At 36.5% G+C, this 23410-nt stretch overlaps 1 protein-coding gene across 1 annotated transcript in view; it reads left to right on the forward strand.

Annotated features, from left to right (window-relative positions):
• Nucleotides 1-209: 209 nt before the first annotated feature.
• The window catches only part of LOC129237026 (uncharacterized), a 111873-nt gene continuing 88672 nt past the window's right edge, over nucleotides 210-23410 (forward strand). The window contains exon 1 of the mRNA XM_054871393.1: nucleotides 210-1620. Within this exon, the coding sequence (XP_054727368.1) occupies nucleotides 931-1620 (690 nt within the window). The 5' untranslated portion in view covers nucleotides 210-930. The remainder of the gene's footprint in view (nucleotides 1621-23410) is intronic.

The following is a 23410-nucleotide window of genomic DNA, read 5'->3' on the forward strand; positions in this document are numbered from 1 at the left end:
AATGCTATCGAAATTCAATTATATGATCCAAACAATTTAGAAAAATGATCCAAACGTAGAAAAATATTAGGTATTTATCGAAGCGAGCAACATCTTCATAGAATCCACAAGCAGAATCAACGCAGCATAAAGTCCACAAGGGGCAAATGCAACCCAGTCGGACATAATGCGATTGCGCATATGGCCAAGTCCAGCCAAGTCTGCTCTTGTTTGATTGTCATAATGATCACAGTGACAGTTTTTCTGTCATGTGCACCGGTTGGTTGTTTGAAAAAGTGTAATTTGTGATGTGTTAACTGCAAATAATGTGATTATCGTGTAGCCAATAGCTGAGAACACTTTGAAATCACTTCTGATAACGATCGCTGCTGCTTATTAGTGTAAATAAAACAAAAAAAGTAGCGCAATCCTATTAAGTCTAAAATCACAAATATTGCATGCTCAACTCGTGAATACAGGCCAAGAGTGAAAAAAGTTCTTAAAAGTGTGCAAAATATATAACAGCGAGGTGCGGATAGCATATGTTGAGAATATATAAAGAGTATAGAGCAGCAGTACGTTTGCAACTTTTATTACTGTGCGATAGAGTCAAATCAAGGCAGTGTCCGTAACAGAGGAAGTAAATTTGTATTTGCGAAAATTCGCAACGTTGTACACGAAAAAGAACGGACTTATTTTTACAGCCAGGATCTGCTGGCAACATTTTTGTAATAAAAACTTTTACCAGGGTAACTTCAATTGAGTGATTGTAAATACATTGAAATATTTTAAGCAATGTACAGCATAGTGTTTTAAAAAAAATATTGGTGATTGAAGGCGCAAGACTGAGTGTGTGATTTTGAGTGTTTGCCTTCAAGCTTGTTTGCTCTTTGCTGTTGACAGAAGCTGTTATTGTTGTTCGAAATTTCCTTGCTTTGTTGTTGTATCAATATGGACCTGTTGTGCACTGAAAATTTAAGGAATGATTACGACTGTGAAATACCGTATGTGCCTACGCAGACGCGAGCACATACCTGCACCCAGTCAGAACCGCACCTGAAATCGCAGCCACCCCCCACAACAGCAGCCCAAGCAGCAGTAGCAAATGAAGCAGTAGAAACCAGACAGGCAGATGATTACATACCAAAGGAAAAATTACAACACACAAATATGCGAACAAAAGCAATGCCTGGCGCACCCTCGCCCTATTCGAACTCCAGTTCGTCACTCTTATCACCGGGTTCGAGCTCACCCTCGTCTGGTTATAATTCGGCAGCAAGTAATAGTTCACATGCACATCAATCACATATGCATCATAGCCACCAATATCATCAGGAAGAAGACGCACAAAAGCATTTACAACCAGAGTATCGGCATCAGGAGCAAGAAATAAAACCACCACACTGCTATGAAGACCAACATGATGGCAACAATGCTATATTTTTAAAGTCGGTGCCAAGTCGGGATTTGGGTTTCGTAAATATCGCCACAGTGGATCCGATATTTCTAACCGATCGCTGTTTGGAGAATGTGTTAAAAGCAGAAGAAAAGCTGCCACAACCGGTTTGCACGTATTTCAAGACGGTGCAGAAAGACATCACACCGCCTATGCGCAAAATCGTCGCAGAATGGATGATGGAGGTAAATTATATTTGGCATTCTTAAACGAACAATAAGAATAGATCGTTTAATTTGCGTGTTCGTTGCTCCGCCAAAGCAAAGAACGCAAATTGATTTTTCGCCAGAACAGCTAACTTATGATTGCCTATTTGTACACCTATACAGACCGAGTATTTCTGTTAAATACTTTTTTTTGCAAATATGTTATACGTATGTAGATTTGTCGATACTAGAAATTACTGAACGCAAGTTCAAGCCACTAGATTTACTTACGTACGTACATATGTACATATGTAGCTGTTGAGCTTTATTCATTCATCATTTGGTCACTTAAGTTTGTGATTAGGTTTAAATAATGACTTGGTTCGGCTAAGCTTTAAATGCTGCTTGCAAATCATTACCTCTGCGTAGCTTTAATGCCAGCGGCGTGAGATTATTCAAATATTTCCGTAGTTTTTCAGATGTACTGCCACGGCATTAACTGTTTAGCTTGGCTAGATTTGGCTTTTCAGCTAGATAGTAGCAGTATAACGTTGGGGCCAGTAGTGCAAATACTTGAACCTATACATGTACATACATACATACATGCGAGCACTTACATGCGTGTGTTGCTCACTAACTGGCTGATTGCTATGAGCTTCTGCCTAAATGTGCTTGAAGCAAAGTACGAAAATCAAACAATAAAGTTAACATGAATTAAAAAAACAAATGAAATACATACAATTATACATAGGTATACGAGTATGGACATACCTAAATCTATATATGTATATGGAACTTTCAAATCGTGAAGTGAATCTACACGTTTCATGAACAACAACATACGTACGCTACAAAAATAACATATTTCCAACTTCAACAATAATGTTCTTATGCTTTTAACGATGTTCCGAGAATAATTTGCTCAGTGTATGTAAGTGTTGATTGCGGTTGCCATTTCTCGTGCTTTTAACGTTAATTATTTGCAACGAGTTAGGGACTGCAATAATGAACAGGCAGATTGCGAATTATTTAAAGGCAGATTAGAAAGAGTAATACATACAGATGTACATAAGTATTGTATAGCTCAGCTAAATTCACCGGCGCCAGGCCTTAACCTTACAGCAAACCAAAAAAAAAAAGAAGAATAGGCATTAAATTAAATATATTAAATAATTATATGTACATATGTGCATATGCACATTTAAATACGTACATACATAGTTATGTACAATATTACAGTGAAAAACAAAAACCCATAAAAGTATTTTTCCAATTCGTCTCCTCTAGATTTTGTATAACGAATGTCATTCATAAAATAAGTTTTCACGCATACCTACATACATAGATGTGAACGTTTCAAGTGGAATACTTTGATGATTACAACTTACTTATCACGCGCAAATGTAAATTTTTAAAAGTTAAAATGAAAAATTGGCCTCATGGTCTGAAGTCTTGATAACATTTTAATTTTGCTCTTTGGGTGTGTGGGAGTCTAAATAAAAATAGGGGCCTACATTTGGATACTCGCATATACAACACTGGCATATGTATGTATATACATACGACTGCTCCTTTTGATTTACTAGATGAAGAGTTAGTTATAGGTAGAGAATTTAGGGAAAATTATTCATATGCATAAATTCTATTGACATACAATTACCTTTTGATAATAAATATAATTTTATGCAAGAAGAAAATAGTCATTTGACTAATAAATAATGTATTTATAGTATATAAAGGGAAGGAAAGGAAACTCAAGCCATATAAAGTGCCTTTCAAAAGATATGGTTTTAAAATGAAACATGTAAAAATGTAGAATTTTTCAGTGAAACCTTTATAAAAGAAATATATAGGGGATTATATGTCGGAAACGACATCATTTAAATGTCCACCATGAGTACGTTTACAGGTAAAATCCACCCAATAGTCGATTTATGAATGCCTATTTGTTGAGAACATCGAGAAGCTTGTCCAGCAACACTTTGCGCTACAGCAGCAATGTTCTCAATAAAACATTCAGTTTTTATTCTACCAGTTTCTTGAAATTTGTTCACCAAACTTTCAATTATCGCCTCATTCGGACGTTTATTTCCACAAAAAAAAAATCACGAAGTTTGCGATATGTTGTTCTTAAATATCGACCATCTTCATAATAAGTTTTAATAATTTTAACGCGTTATTCTATTGTGTAAAATTGCACATCTGTCTACTTGGCAAATGTCAAAAATGATATAAAAAAGTGAGCGTCTAGGCATTATTCACTACTGACATCTGGGCGCTACTTCTTAAAGACTTACATATACATATGTATATATTTAATACAAATTTAGATGGTTGTTTACTAATAGCCTGTCTATTTTGCATCAGAAGTTTGCTATCAAAATTTGTTACATCCTAGAAAATCTCGCTATGAAAAATCTTTTGTCGAAATCTAATCAGCTATATATGCAAGCATATGTAATTATTAATAAAAAATAGCAAATACATACATACATACACACACACAAACTCTTAATACTCACATTCACTTCGGGTTTCTATGCTGACAAATATCTGCTTCTGTATTATTATGTAGGTTAATTGTTCCTGATTAGTTATCACAAATAAAAAAAAAACAGAATAAAAAGAATAATGTATACATACATATGTATACAAGTTGAACAGGAAAACTTTCGGAACATAAAGCTCTTGAAAATGGCAAACGTCCAACAATTCGGAAAACTATCATAAAAACCGAATGTGCTTCCTAAAAACACAAACATACAAAACCTACCGAACGTTTTATGCGATCATATGAAATAGTATGTTGTGAGATTTGGGCAATTGTCGTTGATAAGCAAAATCTACGTAAATATGTACGACAGGTGGGGCCGATTAATAAGTATGTCTGTATGCCTGTAGCGTGGTTCCTACTTGCAGTCGAGCTTGGGTCGCTAAACTCAGATCGATTTTATCAAAAATTTTAACATCTGCTGTCATGCTGGCACACCAGACTTACTCACATAGCCCACGAAATATCGAATATAAACAAAATACAAATGTAAACAATAACAAACCATTCGCTTTTTTCCTTCCTCCATAAACTACATTGAAGAGCTTCTACAAAAATGCTTTGCTGCATTAATGTGGCCACTGTGGAGAGAACTGCGGCAATACATTGTATGTAAGAAATCGTGTGTGTCGCTGAAAACGACAGATGCAAACTGTTCCGCGTCGTCAGAAGCTACTCGACGACTCACATAACATATGCCTTGAAGTAGGCAGCGTGCAAGCACATGCTGATGCATAAGATGTGGCCTACAATCAAGGTGAGCTATCCCTGATTGTTAAACCTTGCACCATCAGCATCGTATGTATGTATGTATGTAGAATTCGCTTCGGCTGTACACAGAAAACTGCAGACAGAAAACACGAAAGAGTACCTACTGCAGTCGTCTACAGGATAACGAATACAACGCTCATTGTAGTCCTCGTCATCGTCGTCAAGGTGTGCAAGCAACAGCCAACAGTCTTGGCGTACGCTTCGCTGCTTCATTTAATAATTTATACCATTATATGGGTATGAGTCGACATGAGGCATTGAGCTTGGCTTCCCTTATATTTCCTCGTTATTTTGTGAAGTAAAATAAAGGCGCTGCTGTTGTTATTATTGACTTACAAGAAAATAACAGGCATTGCAGCTGCCTGTTAAGGAATTGTAACTACTATTCATGTACAGACGGGCCAAAGAGCAAAAATGTTATTATAGTCGGATTGTTGAAGGGGAAACTCAAACCGAGTGAACTAAGCGAATGTTTTACTTGAATATATTAGAATTACGCCATGCATTTGAATGGAGTGAACCGAAGCTCTTATGTTATGAACCTAATTTCGGCTGATTATTATTTTTTAAACAAATTCGTTAAATAAAGTGAAAAATGTAATTTGTATATAAGTTGAATATATGTATATTAAGTTGTTAGAATTTGCCTTCTGTTTGTGATTTGCATACCACATTTTGCATATTTTTAGTTATAGTTAATAGGGAGTTCATTATGACACTCTAAGGTTCGAATTATTGCATGTATGTCGTTGCAATTAGTAAAAATATGTGTGAAATACCCATAAAGATTGGATGTAACAGAATAAAGGTATTGAGATATATCTTACATATGTACATACATATGTATATAGACAGAAACATACAAATGCCTTATTGAAACTGAGGTTTGTCGGAAGAAAACCTACTAAAACAATTTGACAAAAATTGCGGATTTTGCGATAATTCGGTATATCACGTTACTTGCATTTGACGCATTTTATTTTATCGGACAATAAATAACAGTTTTTCATAGGATTTTTTATTTTGCGAGATCGAAAATATGCTTACCGGCATGATAAAGTGAGCTGTAATCTCAAGAAGTTAGATGAGAAATTGCCAATTAAAATTAATTCAAAGCAATAATCTTTCAATATTGCGAAAATCAATGAATTATCCACTGTTCCTCGTAATATTTCAAAGAACCAAACGTTTCTCAAATTTTACAAGAAACCTTAAAAAATAAAGAGAAACGCCAATTTCTAACATGAATTGAGCATGTTGTTGTTGTTTTAACAGTAATGGTAGCCCTGTCAGTGTAGGGCATATCATCATGCTCATGAATTGAGCATAGCCTGTGCTTATGTGCCCTGGCTGAGTAGTTGTACTTTTTGGAATAAGCAAATACCAGAAATATACCAGCTACTAAATTTTACAACAGCGTTAATTTTATACTAAGTACTTGTATAGGTAAAGTATAAAAGTATATGTAAATGTATGTAGCTAAAGTGCTAGAAATCCTACCATTTTGGTCGCCGTATTTCTACTGGCTGTTGTTTGTTAATGCCTAACCTTTCCGGGAACCAATCGTGAATACGAAATTTTCAAAAGGATACGTTTGCTTCGAAAGGAAATAATTGTTTGTCTGTATGTGTGTGTGTATACAAATCCATATATTACGAGGGCTGCTATTTCTATTTCTGGCGTAACAATGGCAAAATGAACATTGGTGGTTGAGAACGTTTTTTTTTTTTTTTTTCAAAATATTCTACATGATGATCAATACATTTTTGCATTCGTTTGAACCAATTTTCGAAGCTCTTTGCGTAGTCTCGTTTTATGTGATCATACAAAATCCTATTGTAGCCCGTCATACTAATGGACACCCAAGGATGGCTCAATCTCACGGTAAGCAACGACCTTGCTCAAACATTTCGCATTCGGCACCGATATTTTTGGGCACAACAACTGATTTTGGACGACCTTCCCGGAATTCATCGGTAAGCGAACAGTGAGCACTAGAAAATTCATTGTACCAATTTTTTACGATGCTAAAAAGTGCGAAAGGCCAGAAATATGGATAGCAACCCTCGTATATACATACGCATGTATGTGTGCAGCACTTGCATTCAAGAAAAGCGGTAGGCAAACAAATAAGTAAGCGGGACATGAAGCGAGAGCACAGGAAACGTATTTCTCTGCAGGCAGTAAGACTAAAGTAGTCCGATAGTCAAGCAATGAAAAGCAAAAAAGGAGACCTTCTTGAAGCGAATCGTTGCGTCTGCGCAGAAGTTGTGTTGAGAGTTAATGTTTTGTTGCTTGACTCTACATAAGTAAAGTCTGTACAGTTTCGTAGTTGTTGACAAAAGGACATGCACACACAACTATTAAAGTGTGTATTTGTGGCTGAGTAGTTGTGCATTTTAAAAACAAGAATGTAGTATGTATGCATTCATATAAACTCTGTGTTGTCTTTACCTTCGAAGAAATATTCTTGTTTTGCATGTATGCGTGTACATATTGCTTGATTGTTGGAAAAATGTCATAATTCCAAAAATCAAAAATTCGTAAAAATGCCTTTAAAGTGTTCAATTTTTATGTCTCCCTAAATATAAGTAAATGCACGTTTGCAGCAAAAATTTATTTACTGTTAATAGAATTCGCCATGCATTTCTTACATAGCATAAAAGTAGAGCTAATGGTCATTTATGTGCATTTATGTATGTATCTTGATATTTTTTGTGTTTTTTTTTTATTAAGACACTCTCGCAGTAAATGAGCGATGTGATGTCTACTACATATGTGTGTGTATGCGAGCGATACATACATAGGGCACATGACAAAAATGCCAGACGATCCTGTTACACGCCAAGTTCATCATGGCATTTGCTAACAAGCGTCAGTTGCAAAATTTTACCAACTTCGCTTCTTTGGTGGACATGAATTAACCCTTTTCATACAATCGCACATAGGAAGTTAATGAACTCTTAAGTAGAAAAAAAAAAAAATAAAAGTGAAATATGCTTATTTTTGTATGCTTGTGTGTTTGTTGTTTATGATTTCTAGCAATTTTCCGTTTTCATTTCTTATTGTCTGTGAATTTGTTTTTTAATTTTTAATTTGACACTTCAAAACCTTGAACAAGTTCATTCTACTCTTTGATTTTGAAGAAATCACAAATACACTTTGGCTTAAACTCCCGGCTTTCATTTTCAGTCAACACTAAAGTTATACACACATACATACGTTTGTATGTATAAGAACACTGAAAACTGAAATTGTTTGCAATAATTTTTTCGATGCGCAATTGCCGAAATACATATGTACTTTTAGTATTTTTTTTTTTTGGTGTACTGCACATACCAGTATTCGCTAAAATGAAGTCTACACAAAAAAGGAATTAAAACTGGCAAAATAACTACAATATCCCGCTCAATAAAACAAAAACAAAATACTTATAGATATGTATCGACATATGTATGTACATATGGAGAGAAAGACAGTGGGAGCGTGTAATACCACATATGCACATACATACATATATCTATAGGTCTGTATTAGACGCAATCAGCAGCTAGCAGCAGCTACCACTACGAGTATGGTCGGTTTCATTTGTTGGCTGTTTTATTTCCTAAAATATTATTGGTAATATTATTATTCTGTCTCGTATTTTATGAAATGCACCAAATTGGCGAATTTCATTACGATCAAAACAGACAAAAATGAAGTCATTTTTATTAACAGTCAGCAGCACAAACAAACACCCGAACGACAATAAGAAGTTGGTTTTTATTTAATTTCATTTTGGCATTTCGAATTTAGCGTCACGCTCTTGGTATCACTCTTGTTCTAGTTGGTCTTGTGGGCTGTGGGTGGGTGCGGCGCGGCGGTGCTGTTGGTGTTATGCGGGTCGATCGTGTGTCCGCTAGCCGGTATGAAGACAATGAACTTGGCCCCAAAAAGTTTGACACTCAACTTGAATTTGCTCATGGGCTATGGTTTAGGTATCTTCTGTTTTTGGTTTCTTATTTGTTGTCGGCGACAAATGTTACTCCATGCCATATGCTTCATGTTTCATACTGTTTTTCACTTACATAAATACTGCTTTTGCTTACTGCTGAGTAAAGTGGGAACTTTAAAATTGCAAGTATTGAGAAAGAGGTCAAAAGCAGGGCGCTTGGATCGAAAAAAGGTAAAATTTGAAATATTACTGCTTCGTTTTGATTACCTAAAAATCAGAGGGTGTGGTTTTAAGAGCGCCGCTGATACGTACATATAAGCGCCATACGTTGAACTTTCAGAAGCCTGTTTCTAATGGAAGTCTTGTCAAGATCCGTCCTTCTTCTTTTTCTTGGTTGGTGCAATAACTGCTTAAGCGATTTTGGCCGAGCTTAAAGCCGTCGTCAACATGCAAAGGTACAAAAATCTTCGGCAGAGTCTTTCTCTCAAACCCTCCAAGGGGCGCCCCATCGGATGTTATCATCGTCCAAGCTTCTACGCCATACGATAGGATGGGCATGATGCGAGCCTTATAGAAACTTAGTTTTGTAAGTTGAGAGAGTGTGAACATCGTTTTGCTTCTTTATCAGCGCGGATCCTCTGAAAACTGTGCGAGCGTTGCAAGATGCACTTAACATAGAAATCATTTTCCGACTAACTAGTAGGTAAAGTAGTTCAATTGCCACATCAATTCCAACCTTACAAAGGTATTTTCTTTAAAGAGAAATTATTATAAACACCTTTAATGTCTAGGAAAGCGTCTAGAATATATATTTTAACCGGAGATTTATCAATAATACCCACAAGTGATTGCAGGGCATTCATTATCTGTTGCTTTTTCAACAAAATTGCTGCTTGCGAAAATACTGGCATGCTTTTGGGCTGATTATCTTTTTTTGTAATACGAGTAGTAATATTGGCCAACTGGCCCTAGATATACTGAAATCCCTAATTGCTTTACTATGATGATTAGTTTACTCTAAGAACCATCTGTCGATCAAAAGCGCCATAAAACGTTCTGATAATAATATAATGGAGAAATTCATTATTTTTGAAAGTTTATAAACGTTTTTTACATATATTGCCGTTGCATAACTTATATGCACCTATGTCTTTATTCATACACTTTTAAAATTTATACCTTATATTGTATTTTAAGCTGCGCTCACTTTTATTTTGAAAGTTCTTCAACAATTTTCTCTTTTAAAGACGTAATGTTAATAGATACTGTTGTGTATTTTGTGCAAGGCATATGATATTAGAGGAGTTTGCGGTAATTAATTCATGCTGATCTTAATCTGTTTTTTTTTCTTTTGAATTATGGCACTTTAAACAAATAAAAGATGTTTAGTAGCTCATTGTGCGCCTAAATGTATGCAACCGCTGCTTCACACTCTGAACGTTTTTTACTGTAAGGACTCGCTTGCTCCAGGCATTCACATTTCACCATTTCACATTTAAAACGCATGGAATTTTTTCAAATAGGTTATAAAATTTTTATTTCTGAATAAACTATGTATGTATAAACAGTCGAAGGGAACATACTTAAGATCGATACCCACCCAGTTTTCTCCATTTAGGACTTTTTTCAATAAAATTACATAAATATTTGGTTTTCAATTATAAATTTAAAATTTTTTCAATCTCTATCAGTCTTTATCTAAAAAAACTTAAGTTTGTGTACTTCACGTTCAAAAGTTAATACAATTCGAAATACATTCACGAAAAATACTTAAGAATGAAACAAAATAACAGTTAAATCATAAAAATGCAGGCGAGAGGAAAAAATATACATTAACATTTATATAAATCCTTCTCTTTTCTACAGAGTTCAGATTAATTAGCATAAGTCGAGAATTGTAGGATGGAATAGGAACTCCAAATCGTAGGGAAAGCAATGCATGTTTAAGAATTATTTTTTGAATTGTCAAAATTGTTTCATAAGTTGTTAAGATAAAAGGTAAACATTTTTTTTTTTATATAAATTATTTTATTAAATATACTTTATATAGCCACTGGCAACAAAACTAATATGTTGTTTTTGGTTGCATTGCTGAGTCTCCTGAACTGGGATACATTGAATCAAACTTTAATGGTATTTTAATACTCAAATCCTCTGTTGTTATTGTTTAATACCTCGCTCCTCCACTGCCTACAATTGAGGTACATTTTGTTGTGCGCTATGTATAACCTACCGCGTGCTCATCTTACTTCCAGTGTCCTTTGAGAACTGCGGTTAGTTTTAAAAGGTTTAACATTTTGCTCTTTAAGTAAAATCGAACCTCTTCCCTTGCCTCAGCACGCATTCAACAAAATATAGTTGAAAGTTGGCTTCTTTAAAGAACGGATTTGAATTGTTTATTGCACCTTGCACTGTTGACGCATTCGATTCACTACCAGAACACTTTTTAAAGCCTTTACGTCGACGCTTACCAAATATTATTGCAATGTTTGGATCAGTTTATTGCATTGTTTGGATCAATTTGTTTTTTCATTGGGTGAATTAAAGTTGAAATAAATCTGGCCTGGGAATCACATCTCGGCGTAGGAACTGCATCTCCGTAATGTATCAACCATCAGCAAAAGTAATCCTTCCAAATGTAGATTTACATATAAAACATAAAAAAAGAAATTTTTTTATTGTTTGCATTATGCCTCAATGAATAATGTTTTCCTTATGGCCTTGTTGAAATATTAACATTTTTGCTCATATTTGTATTTCTCATACATGCGCCTGTGCATATGCAACATTCTTGGTACCTATTACCGGCAAAACAGCCGTTAATCAAATTTCACTTGGAGAAATTTCAACTAGTAAGTGAATTAATTCGCAGGATTTGTGCCATAATCACCAATCACAACTACATTCATTCCCTACTACAACGTTCCCTGATGAACTGTGGTGTGGGAGCTGGCTTCAATTCGCAGCCGCTCAACCTATCTCAGTCAATTTGTCTTCCTGACCATGTCAGCCTGTTCCAGGCAGAGCTGTTGGCGATCAGAGAAGCATGCAAATCACTAAAACTCTACAAGGAAGTTGGTGCAAGAGTAGCTATCTTCTCAGACAGTGAAGCAGCTACAAAGGCGTTAGACTCCAACTACATTTCATCCAAACTGGTCTTACAGTGTAGAGAGGAGCTGGAAATGCTTAGTTCTTGGCTTGAAATCACTTTGACATGGGTTCCGGGTCACAGGAACATACGGGGTAATGAGATAGCGGATGAGCTAGCAAGAAAAGGTTCGACACTAGACTTAGCAGAGGCGGTGGTAGTCTCCACCCCACTGAACACAATAAAAGCATTCATTGCTTCACACTATCATGCTTTAGCCGAAAGAAGATGGAAGCAATTAACTACATGTAATACAACAAAAAACACATGGCGGTCATACAAAATCCAAAGGACAAATGATCTGTTAGGATGCTCTCGGCCAAACATCTCACGCATCACTGCAACCCTTATAGGCCACTGGAAAGCAGGGGATCATGCAGCTAGACTCAACCTACCCTTCAATCCTATCTGCAGAAGCTGTTAAGTGGAAGGAGCGAAGGAAAGTCTTTTCCACTACTTATGTGAATGTCCAGGGCTAGCTAGGGCACGACTCCGCTCCTTTGGTAAGTCTTTTTTGCAGCAAATTAATGAGATCTCAGGCATCGAGATAAAGAATTTGCTGCTATACTTGGACCTCACTAAATGGACCTGACTTAGAACACAAAAAAAAACATCATTGTACGAGGACGGTGGTAGTAAAACGGTCACTAATTAAGATTATTTCAGGGGAAATACTCAACCACTTCAACACGATACCGGAATGACCCGGATTTACATCCGCCCAAGGACTGCCATTCTAGCAGTACTCCCCGTACATGTATGGGTACTGTATATGCTGCTACAACAAATACTTCGTTCGAATTGCCGGATTTAATAGTTTTTTAGCGAGATTTTTGTCGAAGATTACTTTTTAATTAAAATGCTGTTCTAAGTAATTTCGATGCTTTTTTTTTAGAAAAATGGGACTATATTATAAAATTTTGTTTTAAACATATTTCTGGTGTCGCAATTCCAATTTATCATACGTGATATTCTGAATAATTTTAACTTAGATTATAAGTACATTTCTAAACAACTTGTGTGTGTCTTCTTTTGTATCCTGTTAATGAGTTGTACATCCTTATAAATTCAATTGCCACCTGCGCAGTGCCCAACAAAAATTGCTGCCCTTTGCATTATCTGCCTGTAATTACTGCTCCCTGTGCCTGCATCGTGCCACCTGTTGTTTTCTCTTTGGATGCCTCTCAGTGACACAGAGAAATCGAGGAATCTATATGTATGCAAGTATGTATAATTTAATTGTACCAGTGTAGGTATCCATCTATAAATTGACGCTAGCTTCAGTGAATGCAAGAGAGTGTGTAGCTCGAGCTGTATGTTGCACACCAATTCATGCGGTTAACCGCTGCACTGGCCACGCTTGGCTGCCTCCATTGCACTTACGCACATTTGTACATACATACATACATACCACTACATATACATACATATTTGGTCGATGTTAGCTTGCAGCATACTTTGCGCTCGAAACACAATGCCACAACAGACAGTGACCATGATCAGTTTGGTGATCGCTAGGCGCTAGCTACTTAGCTACTGCTGTTGCTGCTACTGCTGCTGCTGCTAATTGCTACAACTCGCGCGGCGCAGATGTTGTCACTACTGGGCATTGTTGGGTCAGCTTAAAAGGGCACAAAGTGCATATTATATTACATGTGTTCGCCACATATGTATGCGCATTGAGACACATTTTGTTATATATATATATATGTTTACATATACAGTTACTTAGGTATATGCATAAATGTGTGTATACACGTATTTATTGTAGTATCTGCTCAGGTGCGTACTTATGTGATAATTGTACGAATTGCGAAAAATATTTTGAAATGTCGCCATCGGCCGGCGCCTGTTGTTGAACACACAATTGCAGTTACAAAGCTTTTTTGATAGTTGATTGCAGTTTTTGTTTAAAGTTTTTAGCTTGTTATATATACCATACGTCGCTTTGGTGCTATCTTGTCGCACCCACATACATACCTACACACACACACACACGAGCAAATAGATTTAATATTCAATGGCAAATGCTTATCAGTGGAAATTTTTGTTGTTGCTGTTGAACAAAAGCTTTGCACTTGCAAAATAACATTTAATTAGATACAAGCAAAATGTGTAGCATCTGTTGCTGTTTAGTTCTTTGTTTTTGAACAACATGCATGTTTGTATGTTAGTACGTAATCGTCCGTACAACCAGCAGACGTCCCGCAATCGAATATTGCCGCTCCCCGAATGCATACGCATTTTGCGTCCATGTGCAGTGTTTGCTCTGGACCTTGCCTCACATTCTCGTTGTACTCGTCGCGTTTATCGTGTGTCAACTTAATTACTTTGTAATTATCGTAATTATCAAAGCGACACACATACCTACTTACTATGTACAAACATAGATAGAAGTGCAACACACAACGGGCGCAATTAATATTGGTGTTGCGGGTGTTTCGCTTTGACGCCAGCATTGATAGCTGCTCATAACGCACCGCAATAAACACACATACATACACAGTAGTGATGCCAAACCCGGGATACCGGTATCAGGAGATTTCGGTATTTTTTAAGATCCGAAATCCCGCATTATTCGGTTACAATACTGAGATTTTCCGGATTGGAATTTCTCCGAAGTTAATCGGGGGCAGAAATATACCTTTTTATAGAAAAAGAAAACCACATTCATTTGATAAAAACTTGTAATATAAAAACTTACTTGAGTTTTTGTTTTAACATAAATAAATATGTATTAAAGCCCACTACTATATTTTCTGCTTATACGAATTTTCAACAACAATATATGTACATATATGCGTTTGTCTACTTTTTCAGCTTTTTTGCATCGATATTTTTTGACATACCTTAAGTTATTTTATCAGTTATGTACAAGCTGACGTATTATTAAATGCGTATTGTCTTCTCTTTTGTTTTGTTACTAATGAAATAATTTTCAGTGCAAATAAAAGGCTATATTTATAACCCATTTATTTATTATTTATTATATGGTAGGAGACTTCTCAAACAATATTTGTGCCATTTTTTCAAGTTAAGTTGTTGCAAAATATTGTATAATACATCTAAATTCGAAAATTTCGGTATCGTAAAAATCGAAAAAAATTACATCATCGCTTAAGTGTATTTCGCAGTTGCAATTTGTAGGCGTTGAATTCATTTCGAATCTGTTAAACATTTAATTTGTGTTTATTTTTTTTTCTTTAGTATTTTTGCACTATTTTGTCTTTGTTCGCTGCACTGCACTGCCCTTTTTTTTGCACTTTTCAATTTTGTTACTTGAGGTCTACAGCATTCCTGTGGAATTTGCTGACCGCAAATTCCTCCACTCCATTTTAGAGCATCTACTTACTTATTTAGCATAACTGCAACTTGATTTAATAGTGCAAGCGATCCTTGCTTTTCTTTTCACTCTTCTGCAGTTGAGGTGTCTAGATTGTACCAACATGTTTTTGATATCAGATTCTGCATATTTTAAAAATTTTCTTGCTCCAATGTTATGCCGTATCTTAAATTTCATGCCAATGTTGGTCACAAAATACTTCGGCTCAGTGGTGTATGCTTAATAATATCATCGAAGGGGTGATTAATATAATTTGGATAACGAAAACAGCAATTCACATTTGCACAATAGAGAGTTCTGCAGTAGTTATTGACACTGCGGGGCTTACTAAACTTCCCCTTCCTCTCCCATACTATATATTTGCTGTGAGTGAGGTGAAAGAGCCTAAAAGCCGCTATATGGATTATGAGCAAGCAAAATACTTGAATGTACATATTATTTATTTTGCCGATTTGTGGAACAAAATCAAGACGCACAGCACAAATAGGATAAATATCCAATAAAAGGTGTAAGCGTCAGTTATATCTATATATTTATGTATATAAATTTCCTATCACTGTTTTATTTTAAAGTATTCTCCCGCCTCAAACTTTTAACAGTAGCTTCTTATGGCAAACAATTTATTCAGCGACTGTTTCATTTGCACTGTTAAGTGCCATTCTTCTTCTTCTTAATTGGCGCGATAACCGCTTACGCGATTTTGGCCGAGTTTAACAAAGCGCGCCAGTCGTTTCTTTCTCGTGCTAACCGGCGCCAATTGGACACACCAAGTGAAGCCAAGTCCTTCTCCACCTGATCTTTCCAACGCAGAGGAGGCCTTCCTCTTCCTCTACTACCACCAGCTGGTACCGCATCGAATACTTTCAAAGCCGGAGCGTTTGTATCCATTCGGACGACATGACCCAGCCAACGTAGCCGCTGGATCTTTATTCGCTGCGCTATGTCTATGTCGTCGTAAAGCTCATACAGCTCATCGTTCCATCGTCTACGATATTCGCCGTTGCCAACGTGCAAAGGTCCAAAAATCTTACGCAGAATCTTTCTCTCGAACACTCCAAGCGTCGCTTCATCGGATGTTGACATCGTCCAAGCTTCTGCGCCATACGTCAGGACGGGCATGGTGAGAGTCTTGTAGAGTGTTAGTTTTGTTCGTCGAGAGAGGACTTTACTGCTCAATTGCCTACTTAGTCCAAAGTAGCACTTGTTGGCAAGAGAGATTCTACGTTGGATTTCAAGGCTGACATTGTTATCGGTGTTAATGCTGGTTCCTAAATAAACGAAGTCCTTTACAACCTCGAACTTATAACTGTCTACAGTGACGTGGGTGCCGATACGCGAGTGCGCCGACTGTTTGTTTGAAGACAGGAGGTACTTCGTTTTGTCCTCGTTCACCACCAAACCCATTCGCTTTGCCTCTTTATCCAGTTTGGAGAAGGCAGAACTAACAGCGCGGTTGTTAAGGCCGATGATATCGATATCATCGGCATACGCCAACAATTGTACGCTCTTATAAAATATTGTGCCTGAGCGATTAAGTTCTGCAGCTCGTACGATGCTCTCCAACATCAGGTTAAAGAAGTCACACGACAGCGAGTCACCCTGTCTGAAACCTCGTTTGGTATCAAACGGCTCGGAGAGGTCCTTCCCAATTCTGACGGCGCTGCTGGTGTTGAGCAACGTCATCTTACATAGCCGTATTAGTTTTGCGGGGATACCAAATTCAGACATCGCGGCATACAGGTAACTCCTTTCCGTACTGTCGAATGCAGCTTTGAAGTCGACGAAAAGGTGGTGTGTGTCGATTCTCCTTTCATGGGTCTTTTCCAAGATTTGGCGTATTGAGAATATTTGGTCGATGGTAGACTTTCCAGGTCTGAAGCCACACTGATAAGGTCCAATCAGTTGGTTGACGGTGGGCTTCAGCCTTTCACACAATACGCTCGCTAGAACCTTATAGGCGATATTTAGAAGACTAATCCCGCGGTAATTGGCACAAATTGCAGGATCGCCCTTCTTATGGATTGGGCAGAGCACACTTAAATTCCAATCGGCAGGCATGCTTTCATCCGACCATATTTTGCATAGGAGCTGATGCATGCACCTTACCAGCTCCTCGCCGCCATGTTTGAATAGCTCAGCCGGCAGTCCGTCGGCGCCCGCGGCTTTGTTGTTCTGTAGCCGTGATATTGCTATTCTCACCTCGTCATGGTCGGGTAACGGAACTACAATTCCGTCGTCATCGATTGGGGTATCGGGATCTTCACATTCTCTAGGACATGCGCAGCTGTCACTGTGTAACAGGTTCGAGAAGTGTTCCCTCCATAATTTAAGATTGCTCTGTACGTCAGTCACCAGATCGCCGTCTTTGTTCTTACAGGAAAACGCCCCGGTCTTAAAACCTTCTGTAAGCCGCCGAACTTTCTGGTAGAATTTTCGGGCGTTGTTCCTGTTGGCCAGCATCTCAAGCTCCTCGCACTCACGTATTTCGGCCTCTCGTTTCTTCTGTCGGATAATACGTCTCTCTTCCTTTTTCAGCTCTCTGTAGCGATCCCACATGGCTCGCGTTGCGCCCGATCGCAACGTAGCTCTATAGGCGGCATCCTTTCTTTCTGCGGCAGCATGACATTCCTCGTCGTACCAATTGTTTTTTCGGGCTCGCCGGAATCCGATTTCTTCTTCGGCGGCGGTACGTAGGGAACGAGAAATGTTGCTCCATTGCTCGTGCATGCCGGTTTGTTGGGAAGTGCTCTCTGAGAGCAGGAGTGAGAGTCGAGTGGCGAATCTTCTGGCTGTCTGTTGTGATTGCAGCTTTTCGATGTCGAACATTCTTTGCGTAGGTAGATGCACGTTTTTTGCTGCACAGAGGCGTGTGCGCAGTTTGGCTGCAACAAGGTAGTGATCCGAGTGAATGTTGGGTCCTCGGATCGTACGTACATCTAATACACTAGAAGCGTGTCTTCCATCTATCACAACATGATCGATCTGGTTTCGTGTTTTTCGATCAGGAGACAGCCAGGTGGCTTGGTGAATCTTCTTATGCTGGAATCTGGTACTGCAGACTACCATGTTTCGGGCCCCGGCGAAGTCGATCAGCCTCTGTCCGTTACCGGATGTTTCGTTGTGCAGGCTGAATTTTCCGACTGTGGGACCAAAAATTCCTTCCTTGCCCACCCTGGCGTTGAAGTCGCCAATCACGATTTTTATGTCGTGGCGGGGGCAGTGCTCATACGAACGCTCCAAGCGCTCATAGAAGGAATCTTTGGTCGCATCGTCCTTCTCTTCCGTCGGGGCGTGGGCGCAAATTAGCGATATGGAAAAAAAAAGGTGCTATGATGCGGATTATTGCGAGACGCTCGTCCACCGGAGTGAACGACAGTACTTGGCGACGAAGTCTCTCTCCCACAACAAATCCGACACCGAATTTGCGCTCCTTTACATGGCAGCTGTAGTAGACGTCGCAAGGTCCTATGGTTTTCTTGCCTTGCCCCGTCCATCGCATCTCTTGGATGGCAGTGATGTCAGCCTTTGCTCTTACGAGGACATCAACCAGCCGGGCAGGGGCACCTTCCCCATTAAGGGACCGGACATTCCAGGTGCATGCCCTCAAATCGTATTCCTTATTTCGTTTGCAGGGGTCGTCATCAGTGTTGGAAGTTCTCATCCGAGGCTTTGTTGCTGTTTTCATTGGGGGGGATTTTTAAGTGGCGGGTCCCAAACCCAGCGCACAACCAGCTATGCTGGGATGCTTCGCCTTCTCACTTTAGCTCACTCCCGAACGGGTGTTCGAAAGCTAACCAGAGGATACGTGGGCTAATCCCGGACGTTGTGAGCTGCTTGAACCATATGTAGAAGAATCGTCCTGGCCACTCCCAAGTGAATGGCGATCAGTAACTTTCCCCACTTGCGTGGACTTCTACACATGGAACCATCCTCCTTAAGTGCCATTAATATACGAAAATAAGTATCTTCTACAATTTTGATTTATTATGTCCGAAATATCTTCTATAATTTTGAGTTTTTATGTCTTAAATAATGTTGAAACGTACTGCTTTTGGGCTAATCGTTGATAATTGGCTGCGGTGGAGATAATATTGAGAAACATCGAAAATATATGTATGTAGTATTACACAAATTGCCGGCGGCACCAGTTTAGAAACTGCCAAAGGTCAAACCATGACCCTATGACTATGATTAGTGTGTGAACTTTGCCACATACGTCATATAACTATGTACATATATTATATATTTTGATAATTTGGGTTCCCGCCACTTCTACCGCACGATACTTGACATCTACTGCACTTTTAAGCAAAACAAGCTAATGCTTTTCGTCAAGCAACTTTCACTCAAATCATCCTTGAACTTTGTCATTTGTGAGCAAACATTAAATAATGGATGGTTGGTAATTTTTTTTAGTAAAAGAAAAAATAAATATTCATACATTTTTGAGAGGAGTTAAGTTCGTTTAGTTTGACATGCACCCGCCTTCCTTTTAGACGGTCAAGAACTGGTCGGGACCCTCAGGTCGGCAACAAGCATTTTGAAATGAATTATTATAAATAATGTCGAAAATCCCTATAAACTTCTCGATAGCTGGGGTCAATATGTACAAAGTGTGGTTCTTGAAGATGCTGAGCAGATGAGTGCGCGATGAAAGGGTCTGGCCCGGGACTTGCGAATCTGATTTTGCAAGTTGACGATACGGTTAGAGCAGTAAGGGAAACACAAGTAGGTGGACTAATGTGGACATCTGCTGAGTATTGCGTGCACTATAGTCAACACTCGATGGGCGAAGAACATGAAACAAATACATATATACGGTTTTACACGGAAATACTTATGAAGCACTGGACTATCGGTTCCAGGCAAGGCATGGCAATTAATTGCTGTGGAATTGTGGACATGATGATGCCAGGCATTTCGAAGAATACGCTACAGATTTCTGGTAGATCACTTATGCGAGGTTTTGAACAGGAAAAGTCACGTTTTAGTGAGTGAGTGGACTCACCAAAAGAATCAGACATTCTAAAACAGCCCACTTATCTAAAGATCTACGTGTACTAAACTACGTCTTTAAGTTTTTCTCGAAAGCCTTACTTTGTAAGTGGAACTTAAATTTCGTCGACTGATTTAGCATAATAATAATTTAGTATAATTGTTAGCTAAAAGAAGAAAAAATATAATTTGTATATTTTAGTTTAAAAAAGCTATTGTTGTTACAAAACTTGAATTGCTCTTCTCTATACTATAATTATATCGAAAATCGTTGAGACCGCGAACTTAATTTAAGGGGTTAATACCAAAATTTTAACTTTTTTCTCAAGAATTGTTGTTTCATATTAAAATCCATTTTATTGATTTTAGTTTTTTAGATAGGAATAATGACATGAAATACTATAACACAATTTTTTTAATTTTTATTTTTAATAATAAATCCGGCTGGTATTATTGGCTGGCTTTAAAAAACGGTTGACATGATGTCTCAAAATTGGAGAGTCTCAAATAAAAAATAAAATTGGTATTCGTAATGAGTATAATTGTCGCATCAATCACCTTATCAAAGGTTATATTCCGGAAAAAGATTGAAAATTCAACGATTTTTCCATATAAAATTTTCCGTAAAAAAATTTTCAACATCGTATGCAAAAAGTGTTTTACTTAAAAAAAAATTGAATGGGCTACGAAACCGTATACCCAGAAGTCTGATTAAAAAGCTAAAGGGTTAACAGTTTTGTTAATTTTGTAGAATGCCTGGATCTGTGATTTATATATTATATTTTTGGTTATATAATGACTATATTTTTTATAAAAGAGCGAAAACATGTATGAAAAATTTTGCGAATATTGTAGAAAGTTGAAATGGTTTAGTGTTTTTCTCTGCTCCACATTAATAGTGTTTCATCTTAGCTCATATATAATATTTTATATTTGTCCTAATTTAAGATTGATCTCCTAAATGTAGTAATGCTAGTCTGTAAGAATTTTGTACTTCAAGGCTTGAAATAAATATAAGTAAATATATGTATCTAGTATCTAGTCTAGTCTGTGCGCATTAGTTTTAAAAAAATTCAATTCAAACTTCACCCTGTTCACAGCCTTAGTATAGTTCACTGCTCTTCTATATCTTTTATTTTTATAACTTCAAATTTCTTTATGATATTTTGAAAGGGTTTAAAACCTCCTACGTTTATCCACTCACCTGTCTGATATTTCCTATATTAAGTACTTTTCGCTTCTGTCGATACTTGAGTACATGACGATGCGCCATGCGGGTTAAATTCAAGTAACAACGCCATTCTTGAATAAAACGTTTAAACTTTCATTACTATTCCTGGAATTGAGGGATTTTCTTCTCGTGTTTAAAAAAAAGATAATAGTTTCGTGTATATGCATATACATGCGTACATACATACATACATACATGTGTACATGTGCAGTTGTTTAATCTAGTACCTGCCCGTTAAGGTAGCTTTTTCTACACTTTAATATTTAAGAAAAAAGCGTACTTATTTTGGTATACATTTGTTAGACATTTCTTATAGTTCAGCCATTTTTCGTTCAATGTTAACTGCTGAGTACAGCTTTATGTGCGTAGAGTGTATTTTCAGTTGCTTTCTTGACGAAGGCTTCTTCATTTGGAATTGTTTATCATCATAGCTGTGTGGGTAAATTGCAAAACATAACATGAACTTATAAATGCCCGCTGAGATGACTTCTACGTCATGAAGTATGTATCATTCTAAAGTTAACTAATTAGGAATAGGCTAAATTTCTATTATCTTCTATTTCGAAGCTATTTCTTCTCGCGCAAATAATTTTCTTTAAGTTTTTAGTTTTACTTTTAATTTTTCTGAACTGCTTCTAATCCTACTCATCTTCCTTGATTTTTCACTTACATTGACCTTTTAAGTCAATATTAAGGAATCTATTTGGAGTAAAAAAGAATAAGAAAAAAATGAGCATCCGTTGAGATTTAATCATTTTTCATGGTTCATTTATAAAATATATATATATATTATAAATATATATAAAACTTTCAAATTGGTAAAACTAAATCAAACATTTTTCTCACGATTCCATGAATTTTAAAGCTTTTGCGAATGAAATGAGCTAAAACATAAGAAAAACAAAGCAAAAAAAAAAAACAGAAAAAAAAATAAAAAAAAAATAAAAAAAAACAAATAAATAAAAATAAAAAAATTGAAAAAAAAAAATGGAAAAACATAAATAAAAATTAAAATATTGAAACAAAAAAGAATAACCAAATATGATATATAAATGGATCGATATTTAAACAGAAAAATAGTAAACAACTTATAAAAAAAATTTAAAAAACAAAACAAAAAAAAAAATTAAAAACACAAATAAAAAAATTTAAAAAGAAGGGAATAAATAAATGGCTACATATAGATGTGATATTTAAATAGAAAAAAGTGAACTACTTATAAAAAAAAAAATAAAAAAATAAAAATAAATAGAAAAAAAGTTATGTAAAAATGCAATAAAAAAACATGTAAAAAATAAAAAACATAAGAGCAATTTGTGAGTAAATAAATAAATATTTAAATACTAAATTACTTATAAAAAAAGCAAATAATAGTTATAATAATATAATTAATATAATAATAATAAATATAAAATATACATATAATGAATACATAATAAATATAATATAATAAAAAAAGTTTCTGTTAAATGTCGAAAAAGTATTTATACATAAATTACTAAAACTAAGGTAACAAGCAATTTTTATGATTTGAGGTTTCTGTTAGACATTTTTATTCGTGAATCTCTATACTTTTAAAATATTTTTTTTTTTCTTTTAAGCTATCACGTACATACCTCAGAGTTTCTGAGGTGAGCCCATCCTTGAAAAAAAAAAAACGCATAACAGTAAAAAAAAACCAAAATAAAAGAAGCTTATCACAGTTGTCGATAATTTATTTGTGGAATTCCTATATAATTCTCGAAAGTTAACCAAGTCTTTTCATTCATTTAATAGGAATTTATGCAGGTTTCGAAAAAATTTCATATATGCATTTTTAATATGCATTGCTGTATTGGTTTAAAAAATGTTTT

Source organism: Anastrepha obliqua, chromosome 2 (assembly GCF_027943255.1).
Source record: "Anastrepha obliqua isolate idAnaObli1 chromosome 2, idAnaObli1_1.0, whole genome shotgun sequence".
Lineage (NCBI taxonomy): Eukaryota > Metazoa > Arthropoda > Insecta > Diptera > Tephritidae > Anastrepha > Anastrepha obliqua.